The sequence below is a fragment of the Perca flavescens genome, chromosome 9, assembly GCF_004354835.1.
Source record: "Perca flavescens isolate YP-PL-M2 chromosome 9, PFLA_1.0, whole genome shotgun sequence".
NCBI classification, from domain to species: domain Eukaryota; kingdom Metazoa; phylum Chordata; class Actinopteri; order Perciformes; family Percidae; genus Perca; species Perca flavescens.
This window is the reverse complement of record NC_041339.1, coordinates 3877296-3899189: the sequence shown is the minus strand read 5'-3', so window position 1 is coordinate 3899189 and position 21894 is coordinate 3877296. Positions and strand designations below refer to the sequence as shown.

At 44.4% G+C, this 21894-nt stretch overlaps 1 protein-coding gene across 3 annotated transcripts; it reads left to right on the top strand.

Moving 5' to 3' along the window:
* The first annotated feature begins 8756 nt into the window (after positions 1-8756).
* Positions 8757-21830, top strand: dhcr24 (24-dehydrocholesterol reductase). Of its 3 annotated transcripts, none has more exons than XM_028587552.1 (9): positions 8757-8964; positions 15954-16109; positions 17459-17564; positions 18061-18179; positions 18677-18940; positions 19025-19168; positions 20421-20618; positions 20711-20889; positions 21084-21830. In XM_028587552.1, the coding sequence occupies exons 2-9, from the start codon at positions 15990-15992 to the stop codon at positions 21235-21237; spliced, it is 1284 nt and encodes a 427-aa protein (XP_028443353.1). In that variant the 5' UTR covers positions 8757-8964; positions 15954-15989; the 3' UTR covers positions 21238-21830. The 3 variants fall into 3 exon arrangements, with proteins under 3 accessions (XP_028443353.1, XP_028443354.1, XP_028443352.1); XM_028587553.1 differs by lacking the exon at positions 8757-8964 and adding an exon at positions 9526-9612; XM_028587551.1 differs by lacking the exon at positions 8757-8964 and adding an exon at positions 10611-10938.
* The last annotated feature ends 64 nt before the right edge of the window (positions 21831-21894 follow it).

The window sequence follows — 21894 nt, the reverse complement described above, 5'->3', positions numbered from 1 at the left end:
GGGTACTCAGACCCATTCCCCCCCCCCGTCCGACGCCCCTGGTAGATGCTCCAAATATTGGAAATATGCATTTCCTCTGCGTTTCATCTCATTGCCCCCTCAAGCCCCCCAGTTGCCCTTCAATTTTTTTTCACTTATGATGATCCTTGTTTCTTCATTTAATAACTGTATTTTTCAAATATATTTTTTATGAACCTCTGTCCTGAGTTTCTCGTTCTGTGTGGATCAATGCCTTTCCATAAAAAAAAACAATAGGCCTATATATGTATATCTATATGTATGTTATTCACTCATGTTCCTTCATATTCCACCCTACACTTTTGCAAAACAAATTCTATTATCATAGCCAAGTGTGTAACTTTCGGGATGTTTGTTTAGGAATTATGCAAACAAATATTTGCTTGCCACAGCATTGAAACTAGGGCTGGGCGATATGGAGAAAATCAAATATCACGATATTCTTGACCAAATACCTCAATATCGATATTGCGGCGATATTCTAGGGTTGACAATTGGTGTTTTAACAAAATATCTTCACACTTAGATTTTAGATAAATAATCACCTGTAATGTGGATATAATGTCTAAGTGGGGAAAAGGCAAATAATAGAACAGCTAGAACAGTCTGATCACTTTACTGTAATACAGCCTTTAAAACCAGGAAAAGACAACGTTTATGTCATATCACGATATTACGATATCCAAAATCTAAGACGATAGCTTGTCTCATAGCACGATATCGATATAATATTGATATATTGCCCAGCCCTAATTATTGGGAGGGTTGTACCCACCCCCCCCGTATATTATGCCTATGATCACAGCAAATATGGATCATTCCTAATGAAATGTCAGGACCAGGGCGGAGCCAGAAATTGTAAACATTCGGGTCTGGGGGGGCCCCGAGGCATGCTCCATTTCCAAAAGCTATATGCACTACTTTTTAAGCCATTTGATAATAGAATGCTTAAAAATCTGTACATCATTTGGGAAAACAGGGCAGTTGCCAAGGAAAAGAATCATCCTGTAAAGCCGACATCCTGTTTTTATATCTAACTGTCTTCATCGTTCTGAAACCACCTAAAAAAATTGGCTGATGTTACTATTTTTAAGTTATACAATGTAGGTAGGGTAGGATATTTGGCATAAACAGCATTACTAATCTTAAAACCTAGTTCACAGAATGAAGGACGATTTCCCCAGTAACCAAATTTTACTCCATTGATTTGCTGGTTCAGAGGGGAAATGACTCAATGTTGAAGTTATTTTAAAACCCTAAAATATTTGGAGCTGGAGCCTCAGAATCCGCCCCCTCGCTCCACCCTTTGTAAGGACCAAGAATGTGTGCATGGTTTCAAACTTGATTGTGGGATCCATTCTCACTGTGTGTCCTCACTGTCAGAGTGAATACAGACCTCATCCACTGATCCTGTTCCTTTCGTCTCTTTACACCATGAGATATACCTGTGTCCATTATTGATTATTATTTTGGCCATTTTAGGCCTTTATTTTCATAGGAAAGCTGAAGACATGAAAGGGGAGAGAGAGGGGGAATGACATGCAGCAAAGGGCCGCTGGGCGGAGTCGAAGCTGCGGCCGCTGCGTCGGGGAGCTACCCAGGCGCCCCCTATGTCATGTCCATTATTTCCAGTGAGTATTAGAAGACAGCTAAAAAAAACACAGACCAGGGTCATTTACCATGGCTGGTTAATGAGTCTGATATTGTGTCCTTAATCACTAATTTATTAAACAAAGTTGAATACATGCACATTAAAAACATTTAAAAAAAAACATATTTTCCCTTTTTTTTTTCATAGAAGCATGCCTATTCAGAGGTAAGAAACAGTCCTGAACAACATGGTGGTTCTCCTGTTGCAGCAGTGTGTGTGGGACTTCTTCACCGCACATTTAATTCACTCTAGCCGTGCGAGGGCTGATATTTAACACATGCTGTCTATCATTGTATTCCTTTATGACAAACTTCATATTTTTGTAACTTTAACAAAACAGTTAATAAATGTCAGTACATCAAAATAAATAAAAGGAACCTTCTTGTGTTTTTGCATCATTTACATCATGATACATACTTGGATTTTTGTGCATTTTTATTAATAACATTCTATTCATCTCATTATGGCATGAAAATCAACCCGCATATACTACAGATGTGCATAAGTAGGCAAACCATCATGTTGATTGTCACATCACTTTTATTTCTTAAATTATTTGTGATTAACAAAGATATACATTCATTCGGTGCATGTTTTGTCAGAGCGGTTTACATTATATTGTGAGTTTGAACCTTGAATCTGAATCTTTATATACAGCCTATGGTCTGAACTGGGTTAAAAGGTCTCCCGTATTGGTTCAATCATGTCCTGGTGGGAGCAGTTTTTTTTCCACAACTTCCATGTTTGACTTTACTGTGATTAGGCCTAATTACCTTCCCCCAAACAGGTTTAAGGTCTCTGCAAGTTGATTTGCACATTCCATTGAAATGTATGGACGTCTTGAAGCAGTGGTGTAGTCTACGTCAGTGGTTCCCAACCTTTTTTCCTTGGCGCCCCCCTACTCATGTCTAAGAAAAGCTGAGCGCCCCCTCCCCCGAAACCGAAGTTAAGGTAACTCTCGAGATAGAGCCTTACTTTCTTTTTTGATACAGAGCAGTTATCAGCACTTTTACGTTTCTCCGCCACGTTTCATTCATAAAATAGTGATGCCGTGGCGGGATGATAGCAGCTAGCAGCTGACCTGATGACAGCAAGGGTCCCAGGTTAAGAGGTCCTGGAGGTTTGGCCTACTAAGTAGCCTGCAGCCAGAACAAAAATATATAGTTTATACCATTTTTTGCTTCCCGATACCGATTCCGATACCTGAATTTGCGTATCGGCTGATACCAAGTACCGATCCGATACCAGTGTGTCATATATTTTATTATGTTTTAACAACTGTATACTACTATCCCTGTATGAATGTCATATGATTTCTATCTTTGCTGTCTGGCTCAGGTTAAACTCTTTGTAAAACATGAACAAACACAAACAATGAATGTTGTAGAACTTTCTTTTATTCTCCAGTTCGGTTATAACGGAAAAAGAACCTAAATAAACTACTTTAACGTAGATTTTCTTTAGGGCTTTATTACATGGTATCGGATCGGTGCATTAACTCCAGTACTTCCCGATACAGATACCAGCGTTTTAGGCAGTATCGGAGCCGATACCGATACTGGTATCGGACCATCTCTAGTTTTCATACAGACTGTTGTATACATCATATATTCTAGTGTATTATCATAATTTGTTTAACATGCGCAAATACTTTTTTTTTTTTTTACCTCAACCTCAAACCAGATAGAGACTTGCGGCCCCCCCCTGTGATCTTTGCCGCCCCCCTGAGGGGTACCCGGACCCCAGGTTGGGAACCACTGGCCTACGTGAAACACAGGTATATGCAATATACCCACTAAGAAAGATACCCACTTAAAACGCAACAACATACTTTCCATTATATTTTTGATACATTTTGAATTGTCATCTGTGTTTTACTTTCTTCAAATAGGCTAAATAAAGGTATTTCCACCATAAATTGGTGCATAAAAGTGTATCCCAATACAGGAAATGAAGTCGTTGATGCTCAAAATTTCCCTGGGGGAGGACACCCAGACCCCCCACTATGATATGGCCCCCTCCCCCAAAGGCAGATTCTGGCCAATATATATATACAGTACAGTACACCCACTACAATACGTTAGACTACACCACTGTCTTGAAGGAAAGGAAAACGTTTTAAAAATGTGTTTGTTGCAAAAACACTCATATGATCCATTAAAATAGAGGGATTCTATGGTTACTTAAAGCTCAGGCCGTGTTGCCGGTGAGCTCCAGTGGTCTAGTGAGTGGTGATGGAATAACTCATGGTTAGATGAGTCATAGTTCCCTGCTTTCAACAAACCACTAGTACATATGTGGCACACAAACTACAAAAAACAAACATCTATGGGCCTGGGCACTAGTTTCCTAAAGTAAATTATCATCATATCCATCCTGTGTGTGAAGCGTGTAATCCTGATGGGAAAAAAAACATTTGTTCAGGATGACGTTTCCGACATTTCCAGAGAACAAAGGATCACTGCGTTGTTTGATAGATGAGGAAACAGAAAGAAAACTGTCCTCTGCAGCCACCAGGGGTATCCCACAAAGGAGGTCTATCCAAATTTGGTGAGCTAAATTGAAACGATATCCTGGATTTCCTGTGTGCTTCTGTTACCATAGCAACTAATTCCTTTATTTGTGACCTAGAAAATAAGAATTTATTAGCATTATTAGTTTTTTCTGTACTTAATTCCAATTAAATACAGCTAATAATAAAGATAATTTCAGACCAGGCCTGTTAGTTTTCACCATATGGAAGTGATTGTGTTACCATAGCATAAGCTAGAAGAAATACGCTTTCTAGAAAATATTACTTCAAAGATGTTAATTTTATTTTATTGGGTTAGACACAAACATTGTATTTGTTTTTTTACGTTCACAGGGCTGATCCAACATTATATTGGTTGTTTTGTGTATAACATCTGCTGCCCTGAGTCAGTGAACATTATTTGTTTAAATGAGTCTTCTTTGGTGTAAATACATGTGACCTGTGCCTGATGTGTCTGGTCTGTGTTAGCTTAGCTTAAATGCTGGAAGTCACTTGCCAAAAAAACTAGTAGTTTTATAGTTAATTAGTCCAGCATGTAACCCCCCCCCCCCCCGTCAGACCATGACTTGTTTGTATATTTCGGTCTGCTAAGGCTGAATTCGGTGTGATCTACCTTCCATTTCACCATATATTTAGATATGCGTTTACACCTGCATTGTAATTACAGAAGGTTCCAAAAATTTGGGGAAAGCATGCTACGACCCACTGGTCAACGTCAGAAAAAAAGCATGCTTCAAGTGTTTGATCAAGTTTGTTTCTATCAGAACAGAGTCTGAGTAAAAGCCCCAGTGTCATGACCATTTATCTTTTCTTCTGATGAACAAAAAGGTGGGGTGTCCGCAGGGGCGTTGGATTGGGGGGGGGGGGGAACATATAGTGCGTTCCATTTGTACTCAAAAGTCGGATTTTCAGAGGTCAAAGTTGGAAACATGCCCCCCTGACCTCGGATTTCAGAGAACCTCGCAGTACCCCTAGCTCAAAATCCGACATGCCTCAACAGAAGGCTGTAGCTGTAGTAACATACAGTCATTAGCATTTCTGTCTTTTTTTGTGTCTCACTAAATCAATTGTACACACAGTCCTGTCCAACTTCTAACCGTGGACATGTTGTTACGCTATATGTATGCACAAAAAAACAGCGTAATGCGTTGCCACTGGTATTGCTAACAGTTGCTAACCTGGCTAGAGATAACCGCACCATGAAAAATCTGAATATGGAAATGGAACGCATTCAACTCGGGGGTGACGTCATTCCCAGCTCCGACTTCCAAGTTCCGAGGCAGCCTAAATGGAACGCACTATGAGTACCCAGGGCCCTCATGTGAGGAGGGCCCAGAAAGATGCTAGAATGAATAGCTGTGGATGCGGGGAGGGGCCAATAGAGAATGCCTTTCTACAGGGCCCAGAATGTTGTGCTACGCCCCCTGGGTGTCCGTATTGTCCAGCGTCACACCTCAAAGCTGATCTCTCTTGAACGTCCAAACAGGGGCTCTGACGCCAGGTGTGTGTCTGAGTATGCCCGCCGCAGTTGTGTAGAGCTGCACGTGGTTTTGATGGCAACTTCGTAGGGAGGCGGGGGATCCTGCCACACAGGAGGGTGAGGCGACGGACTGAAACCCCCAGGGTCCATGGGAGGGTAGTCGAAGTCTTCACCGCGAGCAGCATGCCTGTGGCGTTCCATCGTCCTACACTCGAGAAAACGGTGGCAGTGAGAAGTCACGTGAAAACAATCACGTGGAAACACAAATACAGTGGTCGTAGAGATCTAGATAGCAGATGGAGTCATGCTCTGTTGGTAGCAGTGTTTCCTGCCAAATACAGGATTTGGGTTTCACAGAGATATTATGGACATCGTGGTTGTGCAGGATAATAAAAAGCTTTTGAATTAAAGCCATTAACATGAGCCATATACACACCTTTAACCAAACAGCAGGAGCTAATCAGATGTTCTCAGTCTATGGATTACAACAGCACTAGCTCCTGCATCCTACTAAGTTGAAGGAATAGTTTGATGTTTAGGAGATAAGTTTATTCATTTTTAATATAAAAAACGATTACCACTCTCATGTTTGTACAGTAAATATAAAGCTACTGTGAGCAGCCTGTTAGCTTAGCATAAAGTAAACTGTAAATTGGGGGAAACGGCTAGCCTGGGGCTGTTCAAAGATAACAAAATACGCCCACCAGCAATAAATACTTTATATCTTGTTTGTTTTATATGTACACAAATGTAAAAAGTGTAAAAACGATAATTCATCGCCTTATGGGGTTTTCTTGGGTGGGACCAGTTACCAGCAACCAGCAGAGACCCTAAGAAGCTACGGGTCCCAGATAAGAAACATGATTTGTTCAAAATCGCATACCAACATACTTTGACGTAAAATTGAGTATGTTGTGCGTTTCAACAGGCAGAAAAATGTTAAATTCAGTGGAAGAGGGAATGTGGATTTACATTTGTCACGTATGTGATTCCGAACACAATCAAAGTGTGGGCATTTCTCCTGAAGTCGTGCAGTTGATCTGTGTGCAAGCCTCTGGTACAATTATGAACTGCTATACCTCCTAAAAGCAGAGGACCCTGAAAGTGAGGACCAGGAAGGACCCTGAAAACTGACAACTGAACCGCTGACGTCATCAAACAGAGCTGCACCCATAGATATAAAACAGTTTCATATCTATGGCTGCTACAGGGAGAATGTATTAGAATGGCAAATTGGACACAGTGTTTAGGGGTGCTTTATAAAATCTATTCTTTGGGGTAACAAAACTGGTTTTCTATACAATAGCCTACAGACAATGCATGTAGCTACATTTAATAAATAGCCTAGTTGGAGTCTTATTTTCTGGCTTTAGGATACAATTGGCCATCTTAAAAATAGCCTAGATTGAACTGTGCAAAACAGTAAAAAAAAAAATCTAAACTGCTGTTTTTCTTTCACCCACCTGGGAAGAAACACCGACTGGGATTCTGGGAAGCGGCTCCCTGGGGGTGTGAAGAGGGCATGGCTGCTGAAGCTGGGGTAGTCGTATGGATAATGTGGACACTCTGGGTCAAACTCCCGATGGTTGTAGTTTGCGGCACTTTTGCTGTTCATAGCCCAGAACAGCCCCAGGATGAGCATGACCACCCCCAGCACCACGCAGCAGAGGGAGAAAGCCTGAAGGCGACTCTGGTAAGAGGCCAGGAAGGCTGTGGAGCCCCCGGTCACAATGAGGAAGGCTCCGACAAAGATTGCTCCGTGGTGCAGGGAAGGCATCCTCCTCCAGGACCGTGACAGTTTCTGAGGTTTCTGTGAAGGCTGCGGACGGCTGGATAGTGTCACTCACGTACAAATAGTCCCACAGAGTGCGCTCTCCATGCGCTCTGACACTGACCAGACATCCAAACCTGTTATGACAAGGAAAAGCTCATTGAATCTTACTTATTTGTTACCATCTCCCATACTGTTTAAAAAACAAATCACGATTGATCACAAAGTCCAACGAGTCCTCACTCTGTAGATCTCCAGTTCCTGGCGAAAAGTGTTAAAATAAAAAGAATGGTTTGTTGAAGAATAAAGAAAAAGAAAACGGTGAAGGCTTTGATGCGCATCTGGCTAAAGTGGAATAGCTGTGTTTATCAGCGAGGCAGATGGACGAGAGGACGGCAGAGCCCATTAAGAAATCTTTACTGGTGCCCCACCCTCCCTCTGTCTAATGTGTCCGAAGGGTACCACTTTAGCCCTGTCGTGTGTATGTGTGTGTGTGTGTGTGTGTGTGTGTGTGTGTGTGTGTGTGTGTGTGTGTGTGTGACAGCAATTTCGCAAAACATAAATGGACATATTGGACATGAAATGGTGTGGAATTTAGACATCCTCATACAAGATGACGTGCTTTTGTAGCCTCATTGATTTATAAAGAAGGCCCGATGTATAACAATCACTGGGAACTGCATCCCTGCGATGTTATTTAATACAATTTGTTTCTATTGTTGACCAAACTGGCTGATGAACGACCTACAGAATTTATTAAAAGTAATAATTAGTATCTAGGCATGCCAGCAAGACGCTGTTGAATTTGTGGGGTGGCCTTGAAGGCTGAAAACCGTGACCTATATTGCAACCATTGAGGATACTGAGGTCTTGTCCTGTTTTCAAAATGTATTTAATTCTGAATTTGTTGGTTTTAGCAACCAGGAGAGAATACACTTTGTCATGATTCTACAATTTAAAAAATACTGTGTAATTTTTTAAGTAGATTACTTTTTTTTAGATTCAATAGCCTAGATTTAGACCAAATAACATTAAAAAGGAAAATAACATATCTATAAATGCAATAAATAAATAAATGCTAACGGCAACATGCAATCCTGTTTATGTTAAGCACAGATGGGGACTCGGGTTTGAGACTCGGACTCGAGTTGCACTTAAAGAGGCACTATGCAGTTTTCTCTACAGAGCTCCCCCTACAGCTTCGGAATAGATATTTGGCAAAGCTGTCGTAAACACTCGCTCGCGACTCTCCCCCCTCCCATCTTCTCCCTCTGGTCATGTGCATTTGTTTTCAAAGAAGCCGGTGAATGCACGGAGCCATGTCCACTGAGGTTTTTCTCGAAATATTACCTTAACTCCCGGGTCCGTAACATTATTCTTTTTTTCCAACAATGGCCTTAGAATGCTGTCGGAGCAGAAGCAACTTGCGTTTGCTAACATCAAGCTGACAAGAAACTCTGTGGCAGATAAAGTTTCTGATCAAAGATACTTTACAACAGCAAGAGCGCCAGGTCAGCATCGGATTTTTCAGGCTTCTGTTTGTCTCAGTTCTCGCCATTCTAAAAACGCGGCTCCGATGTTTACTCGTGTCTGACTCCTCGATCGGTCAGTCTGCCGTTTCCTCTTTCTCTGTTCCTCCGACAATGCTTTCCTAGCTTTCTTCTTTTTTGTGAAAAACTTGCTACCTTGTACTTACAACTAGCCGGTTTCTGGATGGGGCCGTGTATGTGCACAGTGCTGTAAAATAATTTGTTAAATCGCGAGACCTGATATCACGCAATACTTCCTGACGCTGAAGTTGGCCGCCCGGCGGCGATATTACGAATCCCACTATGGCCACGCCAAGACCCGCCCTTCAATAGCGTTCACACACTACTATTGGCCAGGCGTCCATGCTTACGTGTACAGGTCCTATCCCCTGACCAATCCCCTAACCCTAACCTTAACCACTCGAGGTGAAGTGCCTAACCCCAACTGATCGAGCTGCTTTGTAGGGCGGGTCTTGGCGTGGCCTTAGTGGGATTCGTAATTTTGCGGCCCAAAGTTGCAAGGGTGTTTTTTTCGCTCACAGGCGCTACGGGGGAAGCGAGGCGACCACCATTCAACTCGAAAAAAAAGTCATATAACCATTCCAATGACTCCGAAGCTGTTTAGTTAAGGTAAATTAAGCTAAAAAAAACTGCATAGTTCCCCTTTAAATTGCACACAGGGATTCAGACTTGACCTGAGACTCATCCTCATAAGACTTCAGACTGGATTCAGACTCGAGATGCAGGACTTGTGAACATTCTTTATTTTTAGGAAATGTCTGATGAATGTCCTTCTCATCCCTGCGTATCCTCTAACCTTACGTAATCTGTAAGGTAGCCTATGTGCTGCGCGGCTACACATGAGAGAGGACATAAAAGAAGTGCTGAATGTGAAAAGTCAGAAGATCACCAAAGTAATTACAATTCTCCCTGAGTGGAACGTGAATGTTTGAACCTCAAATTTATGGCACCCAATAGTTGTTGGGATATTTCAGTATGGACAAAAGGGATGGACAGACAAATATTGCCATCAATAGAGCCATGCTGCTAGTATGGCTACAAATGAAATAAAAGACAGGTAATGAAACAGTCAACTTAACAAATAAATTATAAAAAATACAAACAACCGTTTTTTCAAGGCCTCAGTATTTTTTTTTAAAATCTGATTACAGCCCTACTATTAATATATTACAACAACAACAAAGTAGAGCTGATTTAGATAATGATGGGAAAATCAGTTACATATCGGCCTGTATTCATGCACTGAATGGCATAGGCATAAGTTTAGTGTCACTAAAGACTTTTTCGCTATTAAAATGTATTTATTCTTCTAATCTGCCCGTCAGACATTCTCATGGCTGATATGGACAACAGATGGGAACAGGCTGCATGGTGTGACAGCCTCTCTGCTTTATGATTGGTAAAAGGTTAGAAAGGCTACTGCTCGCAGTCACTTGTTTGACCAATGAGCGTGAAGCGTTGGCGCTCGGTCCCGCCCCGTTGGCAATTGTAACCAATCGGTGTGGAGCAGAGGAGGGGCCGACCGACCACCTAGCAACACTCACCTATCGCAGTGAAGGGGTGATCGGTTTGGGTTTGGCATAATCGATGCAGAGTTTCCCCGTATCTCCCAGCGGTCAGTTTAATAGTTTAACTAAAGAGTGTGTCAGATAGCCTAGGCTACTTTAGTTTGGAGAACGTTTGGATCGGAACTGTCCACAAACGATGGACTCGCTGTTGTATTTAGCCGGCTTGGTCGTTCTGTTCCTGCTGTGGATCAAAGTCAAAGGTCTAGATTACGTGATCGTTCACCAGCGGTGGATCTTTGTGTGTTTGTTTCTGCTGCCGCTCTCCGTTATATTTGATGTGTATTATTATGTGCGGGCATGGCTCATTTTCAAGATGTGCTCTGCGCCCAAACTGCACGACCAGCGCGTGCGGGACATCCAGCGACAGGTGAGCCATCATCATCATCATCGTGTGTGGTGTGTGTGTGTGTGTGTGTGTGTGTGTGTGTGTGTGTGTGTGTGTGTGTGTGAGAGTGTGTGGTGTGTGAGTGTGTGTCATAAAAGGACAAGGACCAGATTTTTGTCTTGACATAGACCTTCTGAACACACAACAGAATTAACAGGATCCGTGTGTGTGTGTGTGTGTGTGTGTGTGTGTGTGTGTGTGTGTGTGTGTGTGTGTGTCAAAAAAGGACAAGGACCAGATTTTTGTCTTAACCTTCTGAACACACAGAAGAGCGTGCAAAAGTTTGACGTTTATTTTCATTTGGTGTGATATAATGCGTAAACAGTGGTTTTTGAAGCCCTCCAACACAAATTTGATTAAATTATCCTAATGGAGTTTTATAGTTTTAGTAATATCTAAACCTTATACCAGTGTTGACATTTGATCACACAGTGTCTGTTGTTCATGAAAGTTATGTAAAGTGTATGATTGGTACAGTTAAGCCTATGATACTCAGGCCTACTTGATGAATAAAGTGAGGAGTCACCTATGTTACATTTGTTTTGCAAGGAATCATGGGTAGTGGAAAACTCACAGCATGTAAAAGTTTGTTGCTCTATCGCTGTCAAAAGGTGTTTTATATCTACTTTGTAGCTATTTTGTGAGAAGAGGCTTACACTTAATTATCAAAACATACATTTTCTGTAGAGCCCCATAGCTGTCTCAATAAAAATTGTTACTTAAAAAATGAGAGGCGCAGTCATGCCATGGCTGTCTTAGAAGACAACTGTTACATCATCGTTATGGCTTTTATAATTTCAATATCTGATGGTAGTCCTGTTAAAATGTATTCTTGATGTGTATCTTTCGATGATAGTGCTGATTAATAGCCCACTGATTCTCCGTGAACCATCACCTTATCGTGGTGGAGAGGTTTGTGTGTCTCTGTGAACCTGAGGGCTGTGTTGTCTGGAGCTTTGTGCTCCTGGTAGGGTCTCCCAAGGCAAAGTGGTCTCAGGTGAGGGGCCAGACAAAGAATGGTTCAAAAACCCCAATGAAAAAGCTAAGCAGAGATGGAGTGACCCTGCCCGGAGGAAGCCCGGGGCCCCCGTCTGGAGCCAGGCCCAGACGGTGGGCTCGTCGGCGAGCGCCTGGTGGCCGGGTTTGCCACGGAGCCCGGCCGGGCACAGCCCGAACAAGCTACGTGGCAACTCCCTCTCCATCCCATGGGCCCACCACCTGTGGGAGGAACCGTTGGGGTCGGGTGCGATGCCACATGGGTGGCAGTGAAGGTCAGGGGCCTCGGCGGACCAGACCCGGGCAGCAGGCGCTGGCTCTGGGGACGTGGAACGTCACCTCTCTGGGGGGAAGGAGCCGGAACTGGTGCGGGAGGTGGAGCGCTACCGGTTAGATCTGGTGGGGCTTACCTCTACGCACAGTCTTGGTTCTGGAACCATACTCCTGGATAGGGGTTGGACTCTTTTCTTCTCCGGAGTTGCCCAGGGTGTGAGGCGCCCGGGCGGGTGTGGGGATACTCACAAGCCCCGGCTGAGCGCCGCTGTGTTGGAGTTTACCCGGTGGACGAGAGGGTCGCCTCCCTCGCCTGCGGGTTGTGGGGGAAAACTCTGACTGTTGTTTGTGCATATGCACCAAACAGGAGTTCGGAGTATTCGGCCTTCTTGGAGACCTTGACTGGAGTCCTGCATGGGGCTCCAGTGGGGGACTCCATTGTTCTGCTGGGGGACTTCAACGCACACGTGGGCAATGATGGAGACACCTGGAGGCGTGATTGGGAGGAACGGCCTCCCTGATCTAAACCAGAGTGGTTGTTTGTTGTTGGACTTCTGTGCTAGTCATGGATTGTCTATAACGAACACCATGTTCGAACATAGGGATGCTCATAAGTGTACCTGGTACCAGAGCACCCTAGGCAAGGTCAATGATCGATTTCATAATCGTTTCATCTGATCTGAGGCCGTATGTTTTGGACACTCGGGTGAAGAGAGGGGCAGAGCTGTCAACCGATCACCATCTGGTGGTGAGTTGGGTCAGAGGGTGGGGGAAGACTCTGGACAGACCTGGTAAGCCCAAACGTGTAGTGCGGGTAAATTGGGAACGTCTGGAGGAGGCCCCTGTCCAACAGACTTTCAACTCACACCTCCGGGCGGAGCTTTTCGTGCATCCCTGTGGAGGCTGGGGGCATTGAACCCGAGTGGACAATGTTCAAAGTTTCCATTGCTGAAGCTGCAGCGAGGGAGCTGTGGTCTTAGGGTCTTAGGTGCCTCAAGGGGCGGTAACCCACGAACACCGTGGTGGACAACGGTGGTCAGGGAAGCCGTCCGACTGAAGAAGGAGTCTTTCCGGATATGTTATCCCGGAGGACTCGGAGGCAGTTGCAGGGGTACCGAAGGGCCCGAAGGGCTGCAGCCTCTGCCGTGAAAAGGCAAAGCAGCGGGTGTGGGAGAAGTTTGGAGAAGACATGGAGAAGGACTTTCGGTCGGCACCAAAGTGCTTCTGGAAAACTGTTCGCCACCTCAGGAGGGGGGGGGGAACCATCCAAGCTGTGTACAGTAAGGATGGGACACTGTTGACCTCAACTGAGGAGGTAATAGGGGCGGTGGAAGGAGCACTTTGCAGAACTCCTGAATCCGACTAATACGCCCTCTATGTTAGAGGCAGAGCTGGAGGATAATGGGGATTGTCGCCGATTTCCCAGGCGGAAGTCACTGATGTAGTCAAACAACTACACAGTGGCAAAGCCCCGGGGATTGATGAGATCCGTCCAGAAATGCTCAAGGCTCTGGGTGTGGAGGGGCTGTCCTGGTTGACACGCCTTTTCAACATTGCGTGGAAGTCTGGGACGGTGCCAAAGGAGTGGCAGACTGGGGTGGTGGTTCCCTTTTTAAAAGGGGGGACCAGAGGGTGTGTGCCAATTATAGGGGTATCACACTTCTCAGCCTCCCTGGTAAAGTCTACTCCAAGGTGCTGGAAAGGAGGGTTCGCCAATAGTCGAACCTCGGGTTGAGGAGGAACAATGCGGATTCCGTCCTGGTCGTGGAACAACGGACCAGCTCTTCACTCTCGCAAGGATCCTGGAGGGAGCCTGGGAGTATGCCCAACCGGTCTACATGTGTTTTGTGGATTTGGAGAAGGCGTATGACCGGGTCCCCGGGAGATACTGTGGGAGGTGCTGCGGGAGTATGGGGTGAGGGGGTCTCTTCTCAGGGCCATCCAATCTCTGTACAACCAAAGCGAGAGCTGTGTCCGGGTTCTCGGTAGTAAGTCGGACTCTTTTCAGGTGAGGGTTGGCCTCCGCCAGGGCTGCGCTTTGTCACCAATCCTGTTTGTAGTATTTATGGACAGGATATCGAGGCGTGGTCGGGGTGGGGAGGGGTTGCAGTTTGGTGGGCTGGGGATCTCATCGCTGCTCTTTGCAGATGATGTGGTCCTGATGGCATCATCGGCCTGCGACCTTCAGCACTCACTGGATCGGTTCGCAACCGAGTGTGAAGCGGTTGGGATGAGGATCAGCACCTCTAAATCTGAGGCCATGGTTCTCAGCAGGAAACCGATGGAATGCCTTCTCCAGGTAGGGAATGAGTCCTTACCCCAAGTGAAGGAGTTCAAGTATCTTGGGGTTGTGTTCGCGAGTGAGGGGACAATGGAGCGGGAGATTGGTCGGAGAATCGGGCGCAGCGGGTGCGGTATTGCATTCAATCTATCGCACCGTTGTAGACAAAAAGAGAGCTTAGCCAGAAGGCAAAGCTCTCGATCTACCGGGTCAGTTTTCGTTCCTACCCTCACCTATGGTCATGAAGGCTGGGTCATGACCGAAAGAACGAGATCCAGGGTACAAGCGGCTGAAATGGGTTTCCTCAGGAGGGTGGCTGGCGTCTCCCTTAGAGATAGGGTGAGAAGCTCACTCATCCGTGAGGAGCTCGGAGTAGAGCCGCTGCTCCTTTGCGTCGAAAGGAGCCAGTTGAGGTGGTTCGGGCATCTGGTAAGGATGCCCCCTGGGCGCCTCCCTAGGGAGGTGTTCCAGGCACGTCCAGCTGGGAGGAGGCCTCGGGGAAGACCCAGGACTAGGTGGAGGGATTATATCTCCAACCTGGCCTGGGAACGCCGATCCCCAGTCGGAGCTGGTTAATGTTGCTCGGGAAAGGGAAGTTTGGGGTCCCCTGCTGGAGCTGCTCCCCCCGCGACCCGACACCGGATAAGCGGACGAAGATGGATGGATGGATGGATGGATGATTTCCTTGGATTTGGGCCTGCAAGTTAATGTTCACTGTAATTCAATAACAATCTAAATCTGCCTGCCTCTATGGGAATTTAACATAGGGGTGTACTTACTTATGCCCCCTGTATTTTAAGGAAGAAGATTTATTTATTTACCAGACATTATTCATTCACAAAGAGAATTGGTGTCCTTAAAGGTTGTATTTTCCTCATTTTTTTTAATTAAGGCATTAATATCAATTCCCAAAAGATGATTTTTTTTATTCCTCATTTTAGTCAACTTTAGCATGGGTTCATATAGTTATAAGTGCCACTATAGGCAAAATGTTAACACTCTGACTATGCTGAACACGCAGACTATGTAAGAGGGAGCGCACCATGGTGTCAGAGCAGACTGACAACTACCTTGATTACCTAAAATAATTTGGTCAGGTGAGAGGAATCTGACACAAAGTACAGCTAAATCAAACTAGCCACAGGCCTGTGAGAGTTTTTGCCGGTCATGTGGACTCTAAGGGAATAATAAAGTAAAGACACATACAGGCTCTCCACAGTGGAATGAATGAGTTGCAAAGATCACAAAATATACTTTGAGGAGTTAAAATGAGCTGCCAAGGCCTTTGACCTCAAAGAATGTCCTCAGTCTTTTATGACATAAAGCCTTGGCAGACAGCCTTATTGGTGGATTAGTGAAATAGGTAAATAGTCAGGTATGCTGTGTATTCCTCGTCACTTAAGAGATAATCATCCGTTCTTCTCGGTGTCATGTGTTCTGATTTCAGGTGCGTGAGTGGAGGAAGGACGGCAGTAAGACCTACATGTGTACGGGTCGGCCCGGCTGGCTCACCGTATCTCTCAGAGTGGGGAAATACAAGAAAACCCACAAGAACATCATGATCAACATGATGGACATTCTGGAGGTGGACACAAAGAAGCAGGTAGGAGGATTCAACAGACACGTTGTGTTTAGGGCTCACTAACACGCTAAACTAAGATGATGAACATAGTAAATATTATACTTACCAAACACCTGCATGTTAGCATTGTCATTGTGAGCACGTTGGCATGCTTACATTAGCATTTAGCTCAAAGCAGCACTATGCCTAAGCATGGCATGGAGCCACTCGCATGGCTGTAGACTCTGTCTGGTTACAGTTTTGTTCATCATTTACTTTGTACTCATTAAAGTAACTGCTTAAATTATAAGCCTAACCAGCCCTAATCAACTTTATTTAAAGGTAAAATTGGCTTAATAATTTTACAGTTTACTATCTTTTTCTGACGTGGGGGTTTGTCTAAAACCTGTATTTGATCATCTGACTGCCTCTGTTTTGGGCCACATTGGACTTTAAACAGCGGCGCTGTATTCCCAGTTCTCAGCATTTAAAGGAACACGCCGACTTATTGGGATTATATTTAGCTTATTCACCGTATCGCCCAGAGTTAGATAAATCCATACATACCCTTCTCATCTCCGTGCGTGTCCTAACTGTCTGACGCACCCACCGCTAGCCTAGCTTAGCACAGATGCTGGAGGTAACCTAACCTACTAGCCTACTGCTCCCAACAAAATGAGACAAATTCTACCCATATACATACTGGGATACATTTTCCTATTTACATGTTATGATTTGTATAGTCACAGCGTGTAGAAATAACAAGGTCACATGAGAGAGCCATATTCTAACCGTATACATACTGGGAACTATATTCTCAGAAGGCGAAGCACTGCTACTTCTGCTACTTGGACGGAGTGATTTGCTCGCAGCACCTGAGGAGGAGCAGAGAGTTTGCCTGGAGTTCTCAGGTTCTCATAGTTGGAGTAATATCACTCCGCCCAAGTAGCAGTGCTACACCTTCTGAGAATATAGTTCCCAGTATGTATACGGTTAGAAGATGGCTGTGTCTCGTGTGACCTTGTTATTTGTACACGCTGTGACTCTACAAATCACAACATGTAAATAGGAAGGGTTGGCGTTATTTTGTCAGTTATTGGGAGCAGTAGGCTAGATGGAGCCGGTTACCTCCAGGATCTGTGCGAAGCTAGGCTAGCGGTGGGTGCGTCAGACAGAGTTACGACACGCACAAAGATGAGAAGGGTATGTATGGACTTATCTAACTCTGGGGGATACAGGGAATAAGCTAAAGTCCCAATAAGTCGGCGTGTTCCTTTAACCTGTTGAATTTGAATGTTACTTTAAATGTTACTCATTAAAATGTAGCTGGCTGGATTTTGTATTGTCAGCCTGATGGCGGATCTTTACTCAGTGTAATCTTTGTTTTTTAGGTGGTGAGAGTAGAACCGCTGGCCAACATGGGTCAAGTGACCGCTCTCCTCACCTCTATTGGCTGGACACTGCCTGTGCTGCCCGAGCTCGATGACCTCACTGTGGGTATGTCGTTCGTATTACTGTGGATTATTTTCTGGGGAATCGTCACAGAGTGGCATCGTCTGTGGCTCTTGGGTTTCCAGAAATAGACGCACTGATGATTTCCACAGCTCATTGTTCAATGAAGCAGGTCCCGCATCTCCTCAATCAATCACTGTATCCTGTTAGGAGCACCAGCGACTTCTCTAATGCTGTTAGAGGATTGATAGTGTAGCTGGAAAGATGAAACTGGGAGGAAATGGCTGCAGTGTTGGAAGCACCCCCGGATCGGGTTTCATAATGGATTTCCTGATGCCATAAACTGTGCATCAACAATCTAATGTTTTCTCATCAGGCCACGGTACATTCATTTATCCTCATGCCCCAGCAGGCACATACTTACTCTCTCCCAGCAGGCAAGCGCTGCTTTCTGCTTGTGTGTTTTCACGCTGTTGGGTCTCACCTGTGAGGATATTGAATTACTCCGAGCAAATCTTTTATTCTCTCTCTCCTCCCTCAGGTGGTTTGGTGATGGGTACAGGCATTGAGTCATCCTCTCACATTCACGGGCTGTTTCAGCACATCTGTGTCGCATTTGAACTGGTTCTAGCTGATGGCAGCTTAGTACGCTGCACTGAGGTAAGTATTGAGTATGTGTGCCGTGTGTTATGTTTAACCAGTGATCCCCCATGGCAAATTCATAAGTACTCCACTCATGGTTTAAATTGAACTTGTGAACTCGCATTCACAAGATGGGAAGTCATTTAGACAACTCGTCAAGTCTGAGCTTTCAGAAAATTTCCGCTTACGATGTTGTGTATGGGGGGGCGCATTCATATGGACTTTTCTCATAAACACGAGCCCACTTGAAGGCTCGATAAGCACTCTTCCTCTGTCACGTGAACATACTCGTAGCTGGGCTGGACCTTATGTTTAATACAGACCCTCCCCAGGGTTATTATTATTTGCTTTATTTACTCCCCTTGACTAAGGAAAAATTGCAAATCCATCCTTCGTAATTTTTCAACGCAAATAGTGCATCCAGCTGTTTTCTATTTTGGAACCAAGAACTATGAAATGAGCTCTGTAATATTTCGTTCTTGTTCAAATAGACAATTCATTTGTCTGTCACCTAGGAGGAGAACCCGGACCTGTTCCACGCCGTCCCGTGGTCCTGTGGAACGCTGGGGTTCCTGGTCGCAGCGGAGATTAAAATAATCCCAGCTAAACCCTGGGTGAAGCTGCGCTATGAGCCGGTCAGAGGGCTGGAGAACATCTGTAAACGGTTCACTGAAGCATCGGAGGACAAGCGGAACTCGTTTGTAGAGGGCCTCCAGTACAGTCGGGACACCGCCGTCATCATGACGGGAATGATGACTGACCACGCCGAGCCGGATAAGGTACAATGTTTAGGAGCGTGTAATCGACTTGTTTTCACAGGTTACATCCCATTTAACCTCCTCCATTTTCCTCTCTGACATCAGGTCAACAGAATCGGCCTGCACTTCAAACCATGGTTCTTTAAACACGTGGAGGGCTACCTGAAGGGCGACTACGCAGGAGTTGAATACATCCCTCTAAGACAGTACTATCACAGACATACACGCAGCATCTTCTGGGAGCTTCAGGTACTCACAAAATCACACAGAGGCTGTTTCCATGACCTTTACTGCACATATCTGCCAGATATTTGCTTGTCATCATCTTATCCTTGCTCACTTCTCTTTATTACACTCTTATGCTTTTTCTCTACCTTTACACACACACACACACACACACACCCCATTAGCCATTAGTGAGAAGGGCTTGGCATCCTTTGTTTTCTGAGACAGTAAATGGCTGATGAATTATGCATCGTCGTGGTTTGACAGATACCGACAGGAGCTGGCTCTGGGCTTTTGGGTGCTCTCTGTTTTTGAAAGGTTTTTGTAGACCGTGCAAAGGAAAGTCAGGCAGAAAGAGAGCTGACCATCGCTTTGATTACATCAACAATTTGTGATAGACATAATTAATTAGGGTGCTGGTCCAGCACTGGCAGCCCACTCACTCTGACATCTCTCCATTTTTGCATGAATAGGTCCTGAGCATGTCTGTGTGTATTTCAGGCCTGTGTGTAGTGATTTCTAACAAACAGAGTATGAATTGTAATTTCCCCACTGGGGATCAATAAACAGTATAATTAATTAATTAATGTGTTGGACATGATGTAAGAGAGTGTTGGAAGGCTGCCCTCTGCTGGAATATAAGAGCAGTACAACTGGATTGTATCTGTGTGTTATCTCTTTTTTTTTATTATTATTTTTTGGTCTTTTCCGCCTTTATTGGATAGGAGATTTAGGTGAGAAAGGGGAGAGAGAGGGGTAAGACATGCAAGAAATCGTCACAAGTCGGATTTGAACCCTGGACCTCTGCGTCGAGGCATAAACCTCTCAGTATATGTGCACGTGCTCTACCCACTGAGCCAACCCGGCCACGTCTGTGTGTCATCGTAATTAAGCTGGAACAGATATTATAGCAAATGATATGCTCATGTAGAAATTCAACATTATATGATTTAAAAAAAAAAAAAAAAAAAACACAAGATTGTTTATTTTTCTTTTTCATGGAAAGTTGTTTCCAACATAACATCTTGAATGTACTTCTGGTGTCTGGCTGACAGCCCAAGAAACAGAGAAAGACAGCAGATCCTCACATTGAGAGACTGAAATCAGCAAATATTTGGCTTAATAAATTACTTAAACAATGGCTTATTATAATTGTTCCCCTAACTGATTCATTGTTTCAGCACTAGTTAGAACGCAATGCATCTCAGAGCCTTTTTGCCATTGTCGTTTAACCCGTTTATGTACGTCTCTGTGTATATTTGTGTCCTTTCTATAGGATATTATTCCTTTCGGCAACAACCCAATATTCCGTTGGCTTTTTGGATGGATGGTTCCTCCGAAGATCTCACTGTTGAAGCTCACCCAGGGAGAGACCATCAGACGGCTTTATGAACAGCACCACGTGGTCCAGGACATGCTGGTACCCATGAAGAATCTGCAGGATGCCATCACGCGCTTCCACCAGGACATTGACGTAAGGCTCAGATGTGAACGAAGCCTCTAAATACCTGCTGTTTTATAGAACATACTCCTGTTTGAACTCCTGCACGTTTTGTGTAATTCCAGGTCTATCCTCTGTGGCTGTGTCCATTCCTTTTGCCACCAGGCAGAGGGATGGTCCACCCCAAAGGTCAAGAGGAAGAGTTGTATGTGGATATTGGGGCTTATGGAGAGCCCAAAGTCAAACACTTTGAAGCTAAAGCATCAACGCGTCAGCTGGAGAAGTTTGTTAGAGATGTGCATGGGTAAGTCTCAAATAAAAATAATACGTGAAATGTAGCGTTGGTAACTAAGGTGAAATCTTTGTAATGATATTGATAATGTCACGCCCGTGACTAGTGCTGAAACGATTAATAGCTGGAACATAGAAAATATAATGACATTAACATTCACGCTGCGTCTTGCATTTATATGTACATGTGCCATCTGCCTCCTGCAGGTTCCAGATGCTATATGCAGATGTGTACATGAACCGAGAGGAGTTTTGGGAGATGTTTGACGGACAGCTGTATCACAGACTGAGAGATGAACTAGGCTGTAAGGAGGCCTTCCCAGAGGTTTACGACAAAATCTGTAAATCTGCCCGACACTGAACCCCATCACTGGTACCTGACCTCGCCCCGAGTCACAGACACACTCAGGCTCTGACTGCAAGTCATGTTTGCCGGCAGCTTCTGGTTTGGGGATGTTTCAACAAAAACAAAAAACTGGTGTGGCAACTAAACTGTCTTAAGAGGCCCTTCTATCAATGTGAGGCAAGAGCACCAGTGTTGTTATACTTTTGAGTATGATGAATGTATTTTATTTTGCCCTTTTCTGTACACCTACAGCTTGTTTCAACATGCATGTTCTGATTCCATGTGCTGCTTAACACCCTATGTGTAACTTGTCCTTGTTGGGTACATATTGCACCAAATATTTTTCCCTTCTTTTTTTTCTTCTTTTTTTTAAATGTGTATGTTCGGCCTTATCATGACAGAACCTTTGCATTTCTCTGTTCTACATCTTTTAATAACAGGTCAGCCTTACCTAGTGCCATAGACTTTGAAAACATGACTTCCTGAATAGTGTCATATCCATATTTTAAAATATATAGGCTACTTTTGTGATATGAAGAAATCAAACAAACTATATTGTAAGCTACCTATTTTGATATCAAAATCCCTTATCACCAGGACAGTGTGATTGAATTAATTCATTAAAATGTCTTTTCTGGAATAAATATCATTCTTGTGCTTTTTTTAAATATA